The sequence below is a fragment of the Oryx dammah genome, unplaced genomic scaffold, assembly GCF_014754425.2.
Source record: "Oryx dammah isolate SB20612 unplaced genomic scaffold, SCBI_Odam_1.1 HiC_scaffold_21, whole genome shotgun sequence".
In the NCBI taxonomy this organism is placed as follows: Eukaryota; Metazoa; Chordata; class Mammalia; order Artiodactyla; family Bovidae; genus Oryx; species Oryx dammah.
In genome coordinates this window covers 54279613-54294434 of record NW_024070205.1, presented here as the reverse complement: position 1 = coordinate 54294434, position 14822 = coordinate 54279613, and the positions used below count along the sequence as shown (strand labels likewise).

Here is a 14822-nt window from a genome sequence, read left to right as displayed (position 1 = left end):
AATACAATATTCTGGGGAAAAGTGATATTTTTCTACACATACTGATGACCTGCAAAAGTTCAGTCAATTAGGTTTGGTGGTTTCCTCTTATGCCAATTTTCTTTAGGAGATAAATGAGGAGCAAAGAGGAGTAACAAGTATTGTCCTGGTATCTGGCACTCAGGCTAGTGAGTGCTAGGCGGTTATCATACAGGCATTATATAGCTGGGATAGCAGTTCACAAAATAAAACACTAATTTTACAAATAACAAATGCTAGAGAGGGTCCAGAGAAAAGGGAACCCTCTTAAACTGCAAGTGGGAAGGTAAATTGGTGCAGCCACTATGGAAAACAGTACAGAGGTTCCTTAAAAACTAAAAATAGGGTTGCCATATGATCCAGGAATCCCACCCCTGAACACATAACTAGAGAAAACTATAATTTGAAAAGACACGTGCACCTCAATGTTCATAGCAGCACTATTTATAATAGCCAAGACATGAAGTAAGGTAAATAAATGTCCACTGACAGATGAATGGATAAAAAAGAACACACACACACACACACGCGCGCGCGCGCACGGGCGGAGGAATACTACTCAGCCGTAAAAAAGAATGAAATGCCATTTGCAGCAACATGGATAGACCTAGAGATTATCATACCAAGTGAAGTAAGTCAGAAGAGAAAAGCAAATACTATATGATATCACTCGCATTTGGAATCTAAAATATGACAGAAATGAACTTATTTATAAACAGAAGCAGACTCACAGACAAAGAAAACAAACTGATGGTTACCAAAGGGGAAAGGGGAAGCGATAAATTAGGAGCATGGATTAGCAGACACAAAGTACTATAATAAACAATAAAGCCATACTGTATAGCACAAGGAACTGTATTCACTATCATACAATAAACCATAATGGAAAAGAAAAGAAAAAAGAATATGTATATAAAAGTATAACTGAATCACTCAGCTGTGCACCAGGCACTAACACAACACTGTAAATCAAGTATACATCAGTAAAAAAATTTTTTCAAAAATAAATAAACTACTACTGAGCAAAAGATATGACTCTTGGTCAAGGAACTAGTAACAATATTTAACTATTTCCACAATCTTTAAAATTTCCTTTAATCTTAATGTGAGTTTAGAAAATGTCAAATTTTATTCTGAAATTTTATATTTAAATATTATATTTAATATAGTTGCTGTAAAAGGATTCAAGATACAGATTTATTCACCCTCTGAAACAGCTGTTGTAGGGGAGCCAGCAACAATCTTTTCTATATAAAATCTCAAATCAGTGGTATTCATATAAACCACTCAAATCTGACTAGCAAATGACTTTAATATAGTTAGTAATGGCTAAAACCTATTGAGCACTTACCAAGTGTCAGATTCTCCTAGGTGATTTACCCACATTAATTCATTGAATCCTGACTATAATCCTATGCACGAGATACAACCATTTCACATCTATAAGATGTGAAAACCGAAGAGAGGTTAAGCAACTTGTCTTGGACATGAATGTCTTCAATACAATAGCAATATATACAACAAAGCAATACACTTATTTTAATACCATTTGGTGACATTCATGTTCTTTTAAAAAAATGGTTTTGAAAAAGGGCTGTCTGTATTAAGGGACATGTATCAATGAGTAAGTCTTTAAAACATTAGTTAACTCCTTTGCCTTCTTTACTACACAATCCATTTGATTTGATGTTTTTAACATTTCAGGTAAAATATATTCTAGTTTAACAACTATAAGTCCACTAATAACCAATTTTAAATGTAAACATTTCTTCAAGTTAAGAAGAAGCAACAGTTTTTTACAGTCTATTGAAACTATGGCAAAATACCAATAGGCATTATTCACAACTATTTTAAGGGACCACACCCAACATCAGTATTAAAAAAAAGAGTGAAACACTATCATTTTCCAGCCACAGCAATGACTTTTAAAATGTAGCATTTACTGACGTCAAAATCAAGTGCTTGCTACTGTCATTATTCTACCTTTCTTAGAAAGAAACGGTTCAGAAAAATTATTAAGAAGCACAGAACATAAATCCTGACTAATATATATTAAGACTAAGCATTCAAGGTAAGTGAACTTAATCTTAGAAAGATTTAAATAATTACCATTTCATTCAAATTAACTGCATATGTCTAACAAGGTATATAGGTGGAAAATGTCATTTTCAGAATACTGGCTGTTTTACTTTGTCATTAGCTAGAGGAATGGTTAACTCCAAAAGAGCTATTAAAGGAAAAAAGCAGTTAACAATTAAAGAACTACAGTAATTTTGCCAAAACATATTAAGGAAAAAATAGTTTACAAAAATACAAAAAGTTAAAGGAGTATAGTCTCAATCCAGACAATTTTTTAAATTTAGACAGCCCATCATCTATCCTCTAGCTGGGGAGAGGCAGAGAAGAAAGGAAGCGAGGGAGGAGGCAGTGGACAGGGAGACCTATAAAATATAAAACAAGCATATAGTGCTGGAATTCTCATCACCACTCATCTGATTCAAAACAGGGAAAAACTTTCTAAGCATCATGAGACAGGATGTTCTATTCTGTCCAGAAACTTACACGAGAAAATCTACTACACCAAAGCAGGGAATTTAATGGAATGAAAGCTTTTGGCAGCTATTTTTTGGCGACTAAACCCAGTTGTTATAATGACAAAACTATTAAGAAATGAAATGAAAGCTAAGTCAACTGATCATGAGGGAGGATCAAATAAGAATTATAAACTTGATTTTCCACCAGAAATCTGTGAGATTATGAATAGAAAATCCGTATGAAGATTTTCTACCACCAACTAATCAAGTTAAGAGAGATCAGTGGTGTGGCTTTAGAGTTCTTCACATTTAAAATAAATACTGAGAAGTATATAAGTTACTCTCTAAAAAAATGATTCATTTCATCTTAATAATACAAATAAATATCAATAATCTAAGATCTAACAAAACATTTATTCATCAAATAGTTTTGAAATCTTACTGTGAGCAACAGTAAACAGTAAAAAGTTTCATAAAGTACTTCAGAAATATGGTGGTTTTTCAAAAATCTTCTTTTAAAGTTACACAAATTGTTGAATGGTTGGCATAATTCTAAAATCTGTCTCTGCTACAAATACATTCAAAATAGTAAAAGCACAAAGAATATAATTCAAAATAGAAAACATATAGAATAGTTTTGCATAGACTAATGTAAGGAACATTCTCCGTTTTTCTCTTTTAAGGAAACACAATCGAGTTTCTTCTTCTTTGGCTTACATGCCAGGTCTGGCATTCAAGTAATTTTGCAGACCTAACAGTCGGTTTCAAAATTTCCCATAACATGTTCTTTAGACCCAATGAAATATTATAAAGAGAAGAGGAGGGAGGCTTTCAAAAGCAAACAACTTTAAGAAATACTCCATTACCCAAACTCTTTAAAAATCCAACATACACATTAGCATGTTAAAAGCCCCAAAAGTCACAAACTCTGTTGATATAACATCTATCAATTTTTCTGAGTCAATATTCTCCAGATAATGTCTGGGAAATCTTTGTTTTCTAATCATTTTTTAACTTGGAGTCTCTGACTTTTTCCTTCAGTTCAGTTAGTTCAGTCGCTCAGTCATGTCCCACTCTGAGACATTATGGACTGCAGCATGCCAGGCTTCCCTGTTCATCACCAACTCCTGGAGCTTGCTCAAACTCATGTCCATCAAGTTGGTGATGCCATCCAACCATCTCATCCTCTGTCGTCCCCTTCTCCTCTGACCTTCGATCTTTCCCAGCATCAGGGTCTATTCCAATGAGTCATTTCTTCACATCAGGTGGCCAAAGTATTGGAAGCTTCAGCTTCAACATCAGTCCTTCCAATGAATATTCAGGATTGATTTCCTTTAGGATGCACTGGTTGGATCTCAATCCAAGGACTCTCAACAGTCTTCTCCAACACCACAGTTCAAAAGCATCAATTCTTCCCTGCTCAGCTTTCTTTACAGTACAACTCTCACATCCATACATGACTATTGGAAAAACCACACCTTCGACCAAACGGACATTTGTCAGCAAAGTAATGTCTCTACTTTTTAATATGCTGTCTAGGTTGATCACAGCTTTTCTTCCAAGGGGCAAGTGTCTTCATTTCATGGCTGCAGTCACCATCTGCAGTGATTTGGAAGCCCAAGAAAAGAAAGTCTGCCACTGTTTCTATTGTTTCCCCATCTATTTGCCATGAGGTGATGGGACCGGATGCCCTGATCTTCGTTTTTTGAATGTTGAGTTTTAAGCCAGCTTTTTCACTCTTCTCTTTCACTGTCATCAGGAGGCTCTTCAGTTCCTCTTCACTTTCTGCCATAAGGGTGGTTGGTGTCATCTGCATATCTGAGGTTATTGATATTTCTCCCGGCAATCTTGATTCTAGCTTGTGCTTCATCCAGTGTTTCTCATGATGTACTCTGCATATAAGTTAAATAAGCAGGGTGACAATATAAAGGCTTGATGTACTCTCTTCCCAATTTGGAACCAGTCTGTTGTTCCATGTACAGTTCTAATGGTTGCTTCTTGACCTGCATACAGATTTCTCAGAAGGCAAGTCAGGTGTTCTGGTATTCCCATCTCTTTCAGAATGTTCCAGTTTGTTGAGATCCACACAGTCACAACAAACTGTGGAACTTTTTCCTTAAGTGACATTAAATAAAGCCTGTATGTCAAAGTGACTTTTTTTGCCCACTGTGAATGTTTTATCTGTATTTTTAAGGAAAGTTAAATTTTTAAAGGTAATGACTTGCCTTATATTCATAATGTAGTACAGAGTAATGAGGGGGTGGCGGTGCGTCCTTCTCCCAAGCCCAAGGAATAGGCAGGCAGGCACAAGCTCTCTCTGGAGACACAAATGGCAGCCACATATGCCTCCTAGGCAGGTTTTTAAATACTAAATACCTCAGAAATAAGGTCTCCAGGAAAGGAGGAGGAGCAGACTACCTCAAAGGCAGAGGTCATTTGAAGATTTAGAGATGGTTTTCAAGCTCATTTAGGGTTATCTTATCCCTCATTTCATACAAAAGGAATTTAAGGCCCAGAGACAGAGCCAGGGTTCAAGACCAAGTCTTCTCACTTCAGATTTCAGGCTCATTCCTCCAGGTCATTCCTCCTGGGCCTTATGAAGGGGGTGGATCTGTGTAAGCTGGAAAGAGAGCAGCTTGGCACCTACTATAAACAGCTATAAGATAGACAAACAGCATTATCAAACACCCAGCTTCAGCCTCAGGAAGTTAAATTAAGAAAAAGCTGATTTTGTCTCATTAGTCTAATCATCATCATATGCCAAAGCTCATTTCTTGACAACATTTTAAAAAACTGTAGTATGTTTTAGGTCAAATCACTTTAACGTCTGAGTTAATAATTAGATCCTATACCTAAGCAGTAGATGTTGGAGATGAGGCATATAAGTAACTTGAGGGAAACAGGTGATTAAAACATGGCTGTCAAACTTTTTAATTTCCAAAGCTTTCATTTTGATTCCATATTCATAACATGCTTTGTTAGCTGTTAAAGTTACATATTCAGATAGTTGAGACTGTTTCAAAATGTAGATGTTTAACCCTTAATTCTGTGATGTCAGCCGATCACATCCTAGTCATTCCTAGACAGATATCACAAATGTTGGATGTGATAAAGCATAGAGTCCTTTTCCCTTTCTTTTTGCAAACCAAATATTTCCTCTGAGCTAATTATTTTCCCGGGCTAAAATCCTAAGTTTCCTAAATCTATCATCAGTCAGTTCAGTTGCTCAGTCGTGTCTGACTCTTTGCAACTCCATGGACTGCAGCACACCAGGCTTCCCTTGTCCATCACCAACTCCCAGAGTTTACTCAAACTCATGTCCATTGAGTTGGTAATGCAATCTATCTATCAGCGATACTAGCAATTATTAAGGAAAAAAGAAAACTACACTTTAAAATTTTTTAAGTGCTATTTCTTTTTAAAATACAAAATAAAGATACATTAGATAACACAGACTCTAAATAGTTTTAAATGCAAACATACTAACCTGTGTAAGAAATATGACTGACCCTAATCTTTGGGATTTTTTTCTTTTCAAACTCTTATAAAGAAGAATCAAAAGAGTACAAGCCTAAGAAGTGTTCAAAGAGTTATTCCCACTCCTTGTACAAAAAACAAGGATAAAAGCAAATTAAGTTGCCATAGTTTTCACAATGTCTTTTCTTAATAAGAGGAAAACTGACATCAATTTTTTTCATTATCTATGAGATTAAAATCTGACTTAATATTGGACCCCTTGAGCTAGGAGAAAATATGGATTGTTTCCTTCCATTTCTTCTCATTCTGTTAAAGTAAAGCTTCTTAAAATATCCCATTGTTCATAGTCTTTAGCAGTACAGGGAATCAACCTGACACATTAAAATTTTAATTCAAGGAGAAAGGACACTCTTGAAACATTTTGAAACTTTATGCATTTATTTTATTGATGGACTCATGCCAAATTTTTTACTTGAACTAATTTTTTTCAGTGGTGGCTTGTTTGGTTTTTGTCTGTTTTGAGAGGAGGTGGAAAAAGAGTTAAGGGAGTTCAGAGTTAAGAGGCGGGATGCAATTATTCACAGTCTCACTCCAGTCTCTGGTTCCCCCTCCGCCCAACCAAAGAATGGATGGTCTCCACTAAAGTTAAAGTCTAAATGGCTGAGAAAAGAAATTCATTAAGTGAGAAATTCACTGCATGGTAAGTCATGTGGTATCTCTGATTACTTAATGATCAGCAAAGCATGATCAGTATCATTCTTTGTACTTAAGTATAATGGCTTTTGTTGTTTGTTTTTGCTTAATGGACTCAAAAGACAGACCCTTTTTCACTTGGAATCTGATGTATCTAGAGATTATTTTATGGTACCTTTTGTTCTTCTGTGAATTCAGAATTATTGTGTTGAGCTTGGGCCTCTTTTTGTAGGTGTCTTGCTAATCTGTAAGAAGAAACAAACATTCTTTAGAAGGGAAGGACAGCAAAGTATTTCAAGTAGAAGGTAAAACAATTTAAACCTTAAAAAACAGTGAAGTACAATAACACTTTTCTTCTGTTTTTCAAAGTATAAATCTACAGTATCATTAGAATCTAACTTCGTGCAACAATGAAAATAAGATACAACACTTTTCAAACCATTTCACTGGGATAAATTTCAGCTCGAGACCATAAAAAGAGAATCATAGAGCTGGAAAGAATTTCAAATGACATCTAAAAATGATTTTCTTCTACAATAAACCAACAGCAGTTGTCCAGATTCAGCTTAAACACTTCCAGTGATCACCAATAATAGTACTGACCAGACATATTTTATCAGTCTATCATTAATTTGCTGATAAAACTAGTTTAAATTACAGCTGTATCAAAGTGATGATACTCTATCAAATTATACTTTTGAACGCATCTTTCAAGGCAAATAAAGAAAATTCCCTACCAATCAGACATGGAAATCATTGTTTGCCCAGTTATCATCATACTTATAAACAGCAGCTGGTCTTGGATGAATTTTCAAGGATCTGTGTTATAAGCCCAAGCTCAACAATAAAGATCCAGAGCTATTTCTTAGACACCAAAAACCAAAGGAGTGATGCTAACAGCTAAACAATAAAAAGACAAATAACTAAATTTAAAAATGAGTAAAGGATTTGACTGACATTTTCTCCAAAGAAGATATAAAAGTGGCCAATAAGCACATGAATATAATATCATTAGTCATTAGAGAAATACAAATCAAAACCACAATGAGATACCACTACACACCCACCAGGACGGGTGTAGCTTTCAAAAGAGGCGGGGGGAAGTTACAATGCGTGTTGGCAAGGATGTGGAAACTAGAATCCTTACACTGAAGTAAGAAAAGTAAAATGGTTCAGTCATTGTGGAAAACAATTTGGCAGCTCCTCACAAAGTTTTAAACACAGAATTACCATATAACCCAGCAGTTTCAAAATCCTATATATATTCCCAAGACGACAGAAAACATGTTCACACACACACACACAGAGTACATAAATGTTCATAGCAGCAGCATTTTGCATGATAGTCAAAAAGTGCAAATACCCCAGATAAACAAAATGTGGTGCACACATTCAAAGGAATATTATTTGACCATAAAGAATAAAATACTAATACATGCCACAACATGGATGAACCTTAAAAACATTAAACTAAATGAAAGAAGTCAGATGTAAACAATTATGTTTTACCTGATTCCATTTGCATGAAATATCCAGAATGGGTAAATCCACAGAGATATAAAGCAGCTTAGTGGTTGTCAGGGGCTTGGGAAAGGAGAGAACTGGCAGTGACCCATTTCAGGTAAAGGGTTTCTTATGAGGGTGATGGAAAAGCTCTGGAATTAGATAGTGGTAATGCTGGCATAACATTATGAATAGACTAAAATCTACCAAATTGTACAACCTCTCATCTTATATGATATTTAATTTTTAAAATTTGTGGGGCAGCAGGGGGTGGGGGAACCAGAGAACCAAAAGGACTTTTTTGGTGAAACATTTTATAACTGGCTAAAGAATTTGAAACTGCAATTCCCAAGCACACTATACTATCCCAAGTGGGGAACGGAGGCAGGGACACAAGAGGTGCATGTGCTGGATTTCCTACCAATCCACAGCAAAAGTTCACCATGTTTCCAAAAAGCTTTAGATGGAAGTTCTACTCTGTAATCGTAGCTTTAAAGATCAGGCATCAAGTTCACTTGATGACCTCTATTCAGTCTATGCAAGGTCCACATTCTTCTCATCATAACTCAAGAAACTCCTACATGAAATCATAACATTTACCAGGATAGTTCTACTATGTTACTTAAAATGTTTCCCTCCATTTGTTTCTTTTCCTCCCAAACTGGAAATCCCAGAATATTTTTCCTCAAATGTCATTCCCAGACCCACTCTTTGCAGATTTTAAGCAGGAGTAAGTATAATTAGAAATAGACAAAGCCATACTTGCCCCATACAGTACTTCATTTACTTTCTAATTCTTGCTAGTCTACCATCTACGTATAGTTCTCTTTAGGAATCACAGTCTACACTTAACAATGTCAACTGTACATCCCTGAATTCAGGGAAGCTACAGTGTGGCAGTTTCTTTATTTGACTAGCTCCATTTGCTTGGAGAATCCCATGAACAGAGGAGCCTGGTGGGCTGCAGTCCATAGGGTCACCCAGAATCAGACACAACTGAAGCAACTTAGCACAAACACACACGCCCACACAATATGCCAATAGTGACTGTTTAACCTAAGCAGGTCACTGTCAGAAGAAAGACTATAGGAAATATTTGCAAATCATATATCCTATCTGATGAAGGACTTACACCCAGAATATACCAAAAAACCCTTCTAACTCAATAGGGAAAAGACAACTCAATTGAAAGACAGGCAAAAGGTTTGAAGACATTTTACAAACAAGATTTACAAGGAAAATAAGCATCAAAGAAAAGATGCTCAGAACCATTAGTTGTTAACAGAAAGGCAAATTAAACCAGTGAAATACACTATTTACACACTAGAATGGCTATAATCAGAGAGACACATAACAAATGCTGCCAAAGTGGATAAACAGGAACTCTCATATATTGGTGGTAGAAATGTAAAATGGTACACCCAGTTTGATCAACCATTTGGCAGTTTCCTTTTTAAAATTAGACATAAATTTACCAATGAGCCAGCAATTCCACTCCGTGGGTATACCTAAGAAGAATGAAAATACACGTGCACACAAGGACTTGCATGTAAATGTTCACAGCAGTATTAAAAAACTAGAAAGAATTCAAATGTCCATCGATTAGTGAGTAGATACACAAAATATGGTATATCCATACAAAGCAATGTTACTCATCAGTAATAAGGAACAAAAGACTGATACATGCAACAACATGGATGAAACTCAAACATAGGATGCTAAATCAAAGAAGCCACATACAGATCATACAATTCAATTTACATAAAATGTCCAGAGAAGATCATTTCACCTTTAGAGACAGAATGCAGATTAACAGTTGCCTGGGACTAGAGCGGGAATATAGAATGACTGCAAATGTGCAAAGAGATCTTTGTGGGGTGATGAAAATGCTGTAAATCTTGACTGTAGTGATGGTTGTGCTACCTGGTAAATTTACTAACAATTCATTGAATTGTAAAATGGTGAATTTCACTATAGATAAGTTAAACTTCAATAAAGTTATTTTAAAAAACTTTTTTAAAAACCTAGGCAAAAAAGCCAAACCCATAAACGACTGCATCATTTTAAGACAAAATGAGACATAAATCTGTCCACTCAGGAAAACCCCACATGCTCTAGGTAGCAGAAGAGCAGGTAAAAGAGTTGACATTCTATTAGTAAAGGTGAGAAACCTACCAACTGTTAAGGTGAGAAACCTACCAACTGTTCTTCTCTAGAGAATAACCTCAGTTTACAAGGGTACCTACAGTTAATACAGGACTATTCTCAAGGAGAAGTCTTAAATATACTTAACGAACATAAACAAGTGACCCACAGAGTCCCACAGCAACCTATGACAGTTCTTCTCAAACTAGAGTGAAGGACAAGCTCCCCCCTCCCAATCTGTTCTAGCCTAATGCTTTTATAAAATAAAATAAAAACTATCATGAAGATGTCAAACTGCAATAAAGTTCCTAAATCTTAAATCCCAATTTCTTTACTTATCTCACTGCATATCAATAACAGTTTGCAGACCAGCAAAGATCTGGGACAACTTGAGAGCTGCTGATATCAGACATAGTAAAGATGATTAATAGGTATTATCCAATCTTCAAACTCACCCATTCATTTAACAAATATTTATTGAGCATCCATGCACTGGATTAATACCTTAAGACTGATTCTATGAAACAGGGAAAAGAGAGTCCATGCCACTCTACCCTAAGTTAGGGAGCAGGTACCCACCCCCAGGCTGCTGAAAGAGGTAACCTGCTAGATAAGAGTTGTTTCTAATTGACCATGCATATTTGGGGGAGCAATTTTAGTTTTGACATAATTTGTTTAGATTTTCCAATAGTATCGTGGCATCAACTCCTTAATGCTTCCACAGCATACTCCTGAATCAATCTATTCACTAGAATGCACAGAGGAGCCTGGTGGAGTACAGACCATGGGATCGCAAAGAGTTGGTCATGACTGAGCGACACATACACACGCGCGCGCGCACACACACGCACGCAGCAGCCTACTACTACTCTGGACACTAAGCATACAGTAGAGAACAAAAGAGACAACTCCCCCTATTTTCTGTCCTCAAAGAGGTTACATCCAAGTGGAGAGGGAGACAACAAACCAAATGAATACAAAAAGTATATTGTATTTTAAATGGCGGTAAAAAAACAAGATTGGGGGTTGGATTTGCAAGAGTGAGGTAAAAGGGAGTGGGAGTGGATAGCAGCTTAACTGAGCAATTTTATTTAGTTAATTTCTATTGGAGTATACTTGCTTTACAATGTTAAGCTAGTTTATGATGTACAGCAAAGTGAATCAGCTGTTATGTCTACACATATCTTCTCTTTTGGATTTCCTTCCCACTTAGGTCACTGCAGAGCATTGAGTAGAATTCCCTGTTCTCTACAGTAGGTTCTCATTAGTTGTCTACTTTATACACAGTATTAACAGTTTATACATGTCGATCTGTCTCTCAATTCAGTCCACCCACCCCCTTTTAACCCGGCAGTTTTAAATAGGGTGGCCAGAGAGGGTCTCACAGGGAAGATACTTGGACAAAGACCTGAAGGAGGTGATCCAACAACCCAAACAGACAACAGGGAGTGTTCCAGATAAAGGACAAATGGACTAAGGCAGAAGCAGGCTTCAGGAAACAGCAAGGAGAGTGGTAGCACTCTTTTCATACTTCTGTGACAGAAATACCCATTTGTTTTAAAATCCTCCATTAGACTCAGTACTATGAGGGTGGAGATCAAATGTTACTCATGTCTATATGCTTAGCTCTCACTTGCTGAGTGATGAAACTGTTCAAGCTATGATATTCTCACCTTAAACTAAGTACAAACATGTTTATTCCCTCCCTCAACATCAACATCCCATGAACACACTCCTGCATGTTGCAGGGTGGTAAAAACACTGCTGGCTTCCCCATCAGCAAGGCCAGTTCTCCCAGACGCCGCCTCCTTCTCTGAGTATCTAGTCAGCACCTAAATCCTGTTCATTCTTTTTCAAATCATTTAATGGCTCTCAAATCTTCTCTTTTTTGGCAGCTTTTCTCACAGATAATTCAAATAAAAAAGACGTCTGGCCTTCAAATTTGTGAGTCTATTAATTTTAAATTCAACTTCATTTTACATGTAGCCTGTATGTTTACAAAGTTTAAGCCAACCATGACACATTTCTATTCAAATTTGACATGGGTGGTTTTTATGATAATTTGAGAATTACTTTAAATCATGACGTTCAAGGTTAGTAACTGAGCTTCAACAATATATTTGTCTGTGCCTACTACTCCCTTACTGAGATGTTCTTAGAAATTCCAGCTAAACAGCTTGCATATTCAATTTTCCTTTGTAACTTCAATTGGACATGGTATTCTTCACTTTCCATTGTAAGGTCTGCTGCTGAGTGCCAACAGCTGCGAGATCCCACCATCACAAGTAAAAGGCAGCTTTAGATTTCAGGCTCTGCAAGTTCAGTTAACATAGAATGAGGATGCCCAGTGCTAACTGGCTACAGAATGGAAGGATACATTCTCTGGTAATGAAGGAGGTCTCCTAATGATTCCAATTCACTTACATATCAAAACATTTGTGTTTAACAAAATGTCTTAAACGCTACACAGGAGAGCAGACAGGATTTGAAATTAAAACAAAAAACAAAAACAAAAACCCAGACTTCAGTACTATAGTTGTGTGACTCCAGGTAATTCCATTAACCTAAGCTTCAGTTTCCTCACTTGTAAAATGAGAATAATAATATTCTTACTGAGCAGTTGCAAGAGTAAAAGAAATCAAGTGGAAGTGTGAAACAAAAGCCAGAAGTTATCACACATGGCAAAATGGCCTAAAGCATGGTGGTTTTCAGGGCTTTTGAAAAATGGCAAGGCAATTCAACGTCAGTAAGGTGATATAGAAAACATCTATGCAGGATTTCTCTGGTGGTCCAGTGGCTAAACTTCCGCCTTCCAATACAGGTGGTGAGAGTTCAATCCGACTGGGGACCTGGACCCCCACATGCCTGCCAGCCAAGAAACCAAAACAGAAGCAATATTTTAACAAATTCAATAAAGATTTTCAAAACGGTTCTTCACATTAAGAAAAAAAATCTTTAAAAACACTTAGGCATTTAAATTACCTTAATGGTCAGATAAAAACAAGTAACCACTGTAGGAAAATACAGGATTTAGATCTTTCAAGGACTAATCCTGTATTCTTTCCAAAAGACGTTTGAGAAGGAAAAAAAAAATGTTTTACTAGCACATGGTTTCAAACAATAACTTACTTTAAACCAAGAGGTAATTAATGTCAACAGTTTGCAAACAATAACCTTTTAGCAGGCAGTTCAGTAAAATGTGCAAGAAACCAAGCAAGGTTTTATATATACGCAAACCTGGCCTTACAATTTTAAAAACATCCCTGAAGTTTGGGGAGGAAACCAGAAAAGAAACTGGACTTGGGGAGATCAAAGAACCTGGTGCTCACTTGTACCCGGCGGCTATACATTATACACAGGAAAAGGAGGAGGGACCCGACGAGGGAGTGGTGGCTCCTGTGCGTGGTGTATTAATTCACATTTTGCTCTCTTCTGTTCACATCCTGCGCGGACTCCACCCAGAGCAACCAGCGAGGGGCGGGTGGGACTCACCCAGCCTAGCAAATAACAGTACTAGAAACCGAAACGGATTCGAGGTGAATTGGGAAAACAAGGCTCCCCAGAAAGAGGGGTGGAGAAGGAGCGCGAGAGGGGACCCTTCTTTCGGCTGATGAGACCTCCGGTCTCGATGCTTCCCGGGGGCACCCCGTCCCCTCAATCGCCACCCGTTCCCTCCTGTCCTACACAGGGGAGGAGGAAGGCACTGTACACAGAGCAAGGCCACTCATCCCTGGAACGTGGGCGGAGAACACAGAAGTATTCCTAAGAGATTCTAAAAGAGAAACTGAGGGGCGGCAACGTGAGAGAGGCGGAGGAGAGGGGAAAAGGAAACTGTGGAGCGGGGGACCCGGGAGACGGTGGCAAGGAACTCAGTAGTAGCCTGAATGGGCCGGCGCCCCGGGAAAGAAGGGCTACCTGTTGCACTGCAACTGGCCCGGCGGAGGGCGAAAAACCCCAGAGAGCGGACCGTTGTCTCCGGGGCCAGTGAGATCTCAGCCCCAGTGCCTGCGGAGCCCCACCCTGAGAAGCCTTGGCTACAGATTCAGTGATGAGAGACACCGACAGAAAGAAGGGGGGAGGCGGCCGACTGGAGCCGGTCTGGCCCGCTCCCGCGGTTAGTCACTCACATCTGATACTCGTCTATCGCCTCCACCAGCTGGCCCCAAGAGTCGAAGTCGGCGCCTCTCCTAAAACTGGCGCCCCAGCGCTGCAGCAGACTTCGGGTCACCTCCGACATGGCCGGTCCCCACCCCGTCCCCTCCCGCCCCTACCCCCAGGAAAGGCCGGGCTCTAGGGCGCCATCCTCCCCGGGCCTGGCCCCGACATTAACAGGGCCAGGAGGAACCGCTACGGCCACCGCCGCCACCCGCCAAGGAGCCGCCCAAGCCCATTTGCCGCCACAGCCAAACTTTGCGGCTCTGAAGCGGCCGCCCCGCCGAAGCTCCGCCCCCG

At 38.3% G+C, this 14822-nt stretch overlaps 1 protein-coding gene across 1 annotated transcript in view; it reads right to left on the bottom strand.

Moving 5' to 3' along the window:
• Positions 1 to 14814, bottom strand: part of AIDA (axin interactor, dorsalization associated) — a 47563-nt gene extending 32749 nt beyond the window's left edge. Inside the window, exons 1-2 of the mRNA XM_040263072.1 lie at positions 14498 to 14814; positions 6898 to 6967 (exon numbers count right to left, since the gene is read on the bottom strand). Coding sequence (XP_040119006.1) covers positions 6898 to 6967; positions 14498 to 14607 — 180 coding nt within the window. The 5' untranslated portion in view covers positions 14608 to 14814. The remainder of the gene's footprint in view (positions 1 to 6897; positions 6968 to 14497) is intronic.
• Positions 14815 to 14822: the final 8 nt, after the last annotated feature.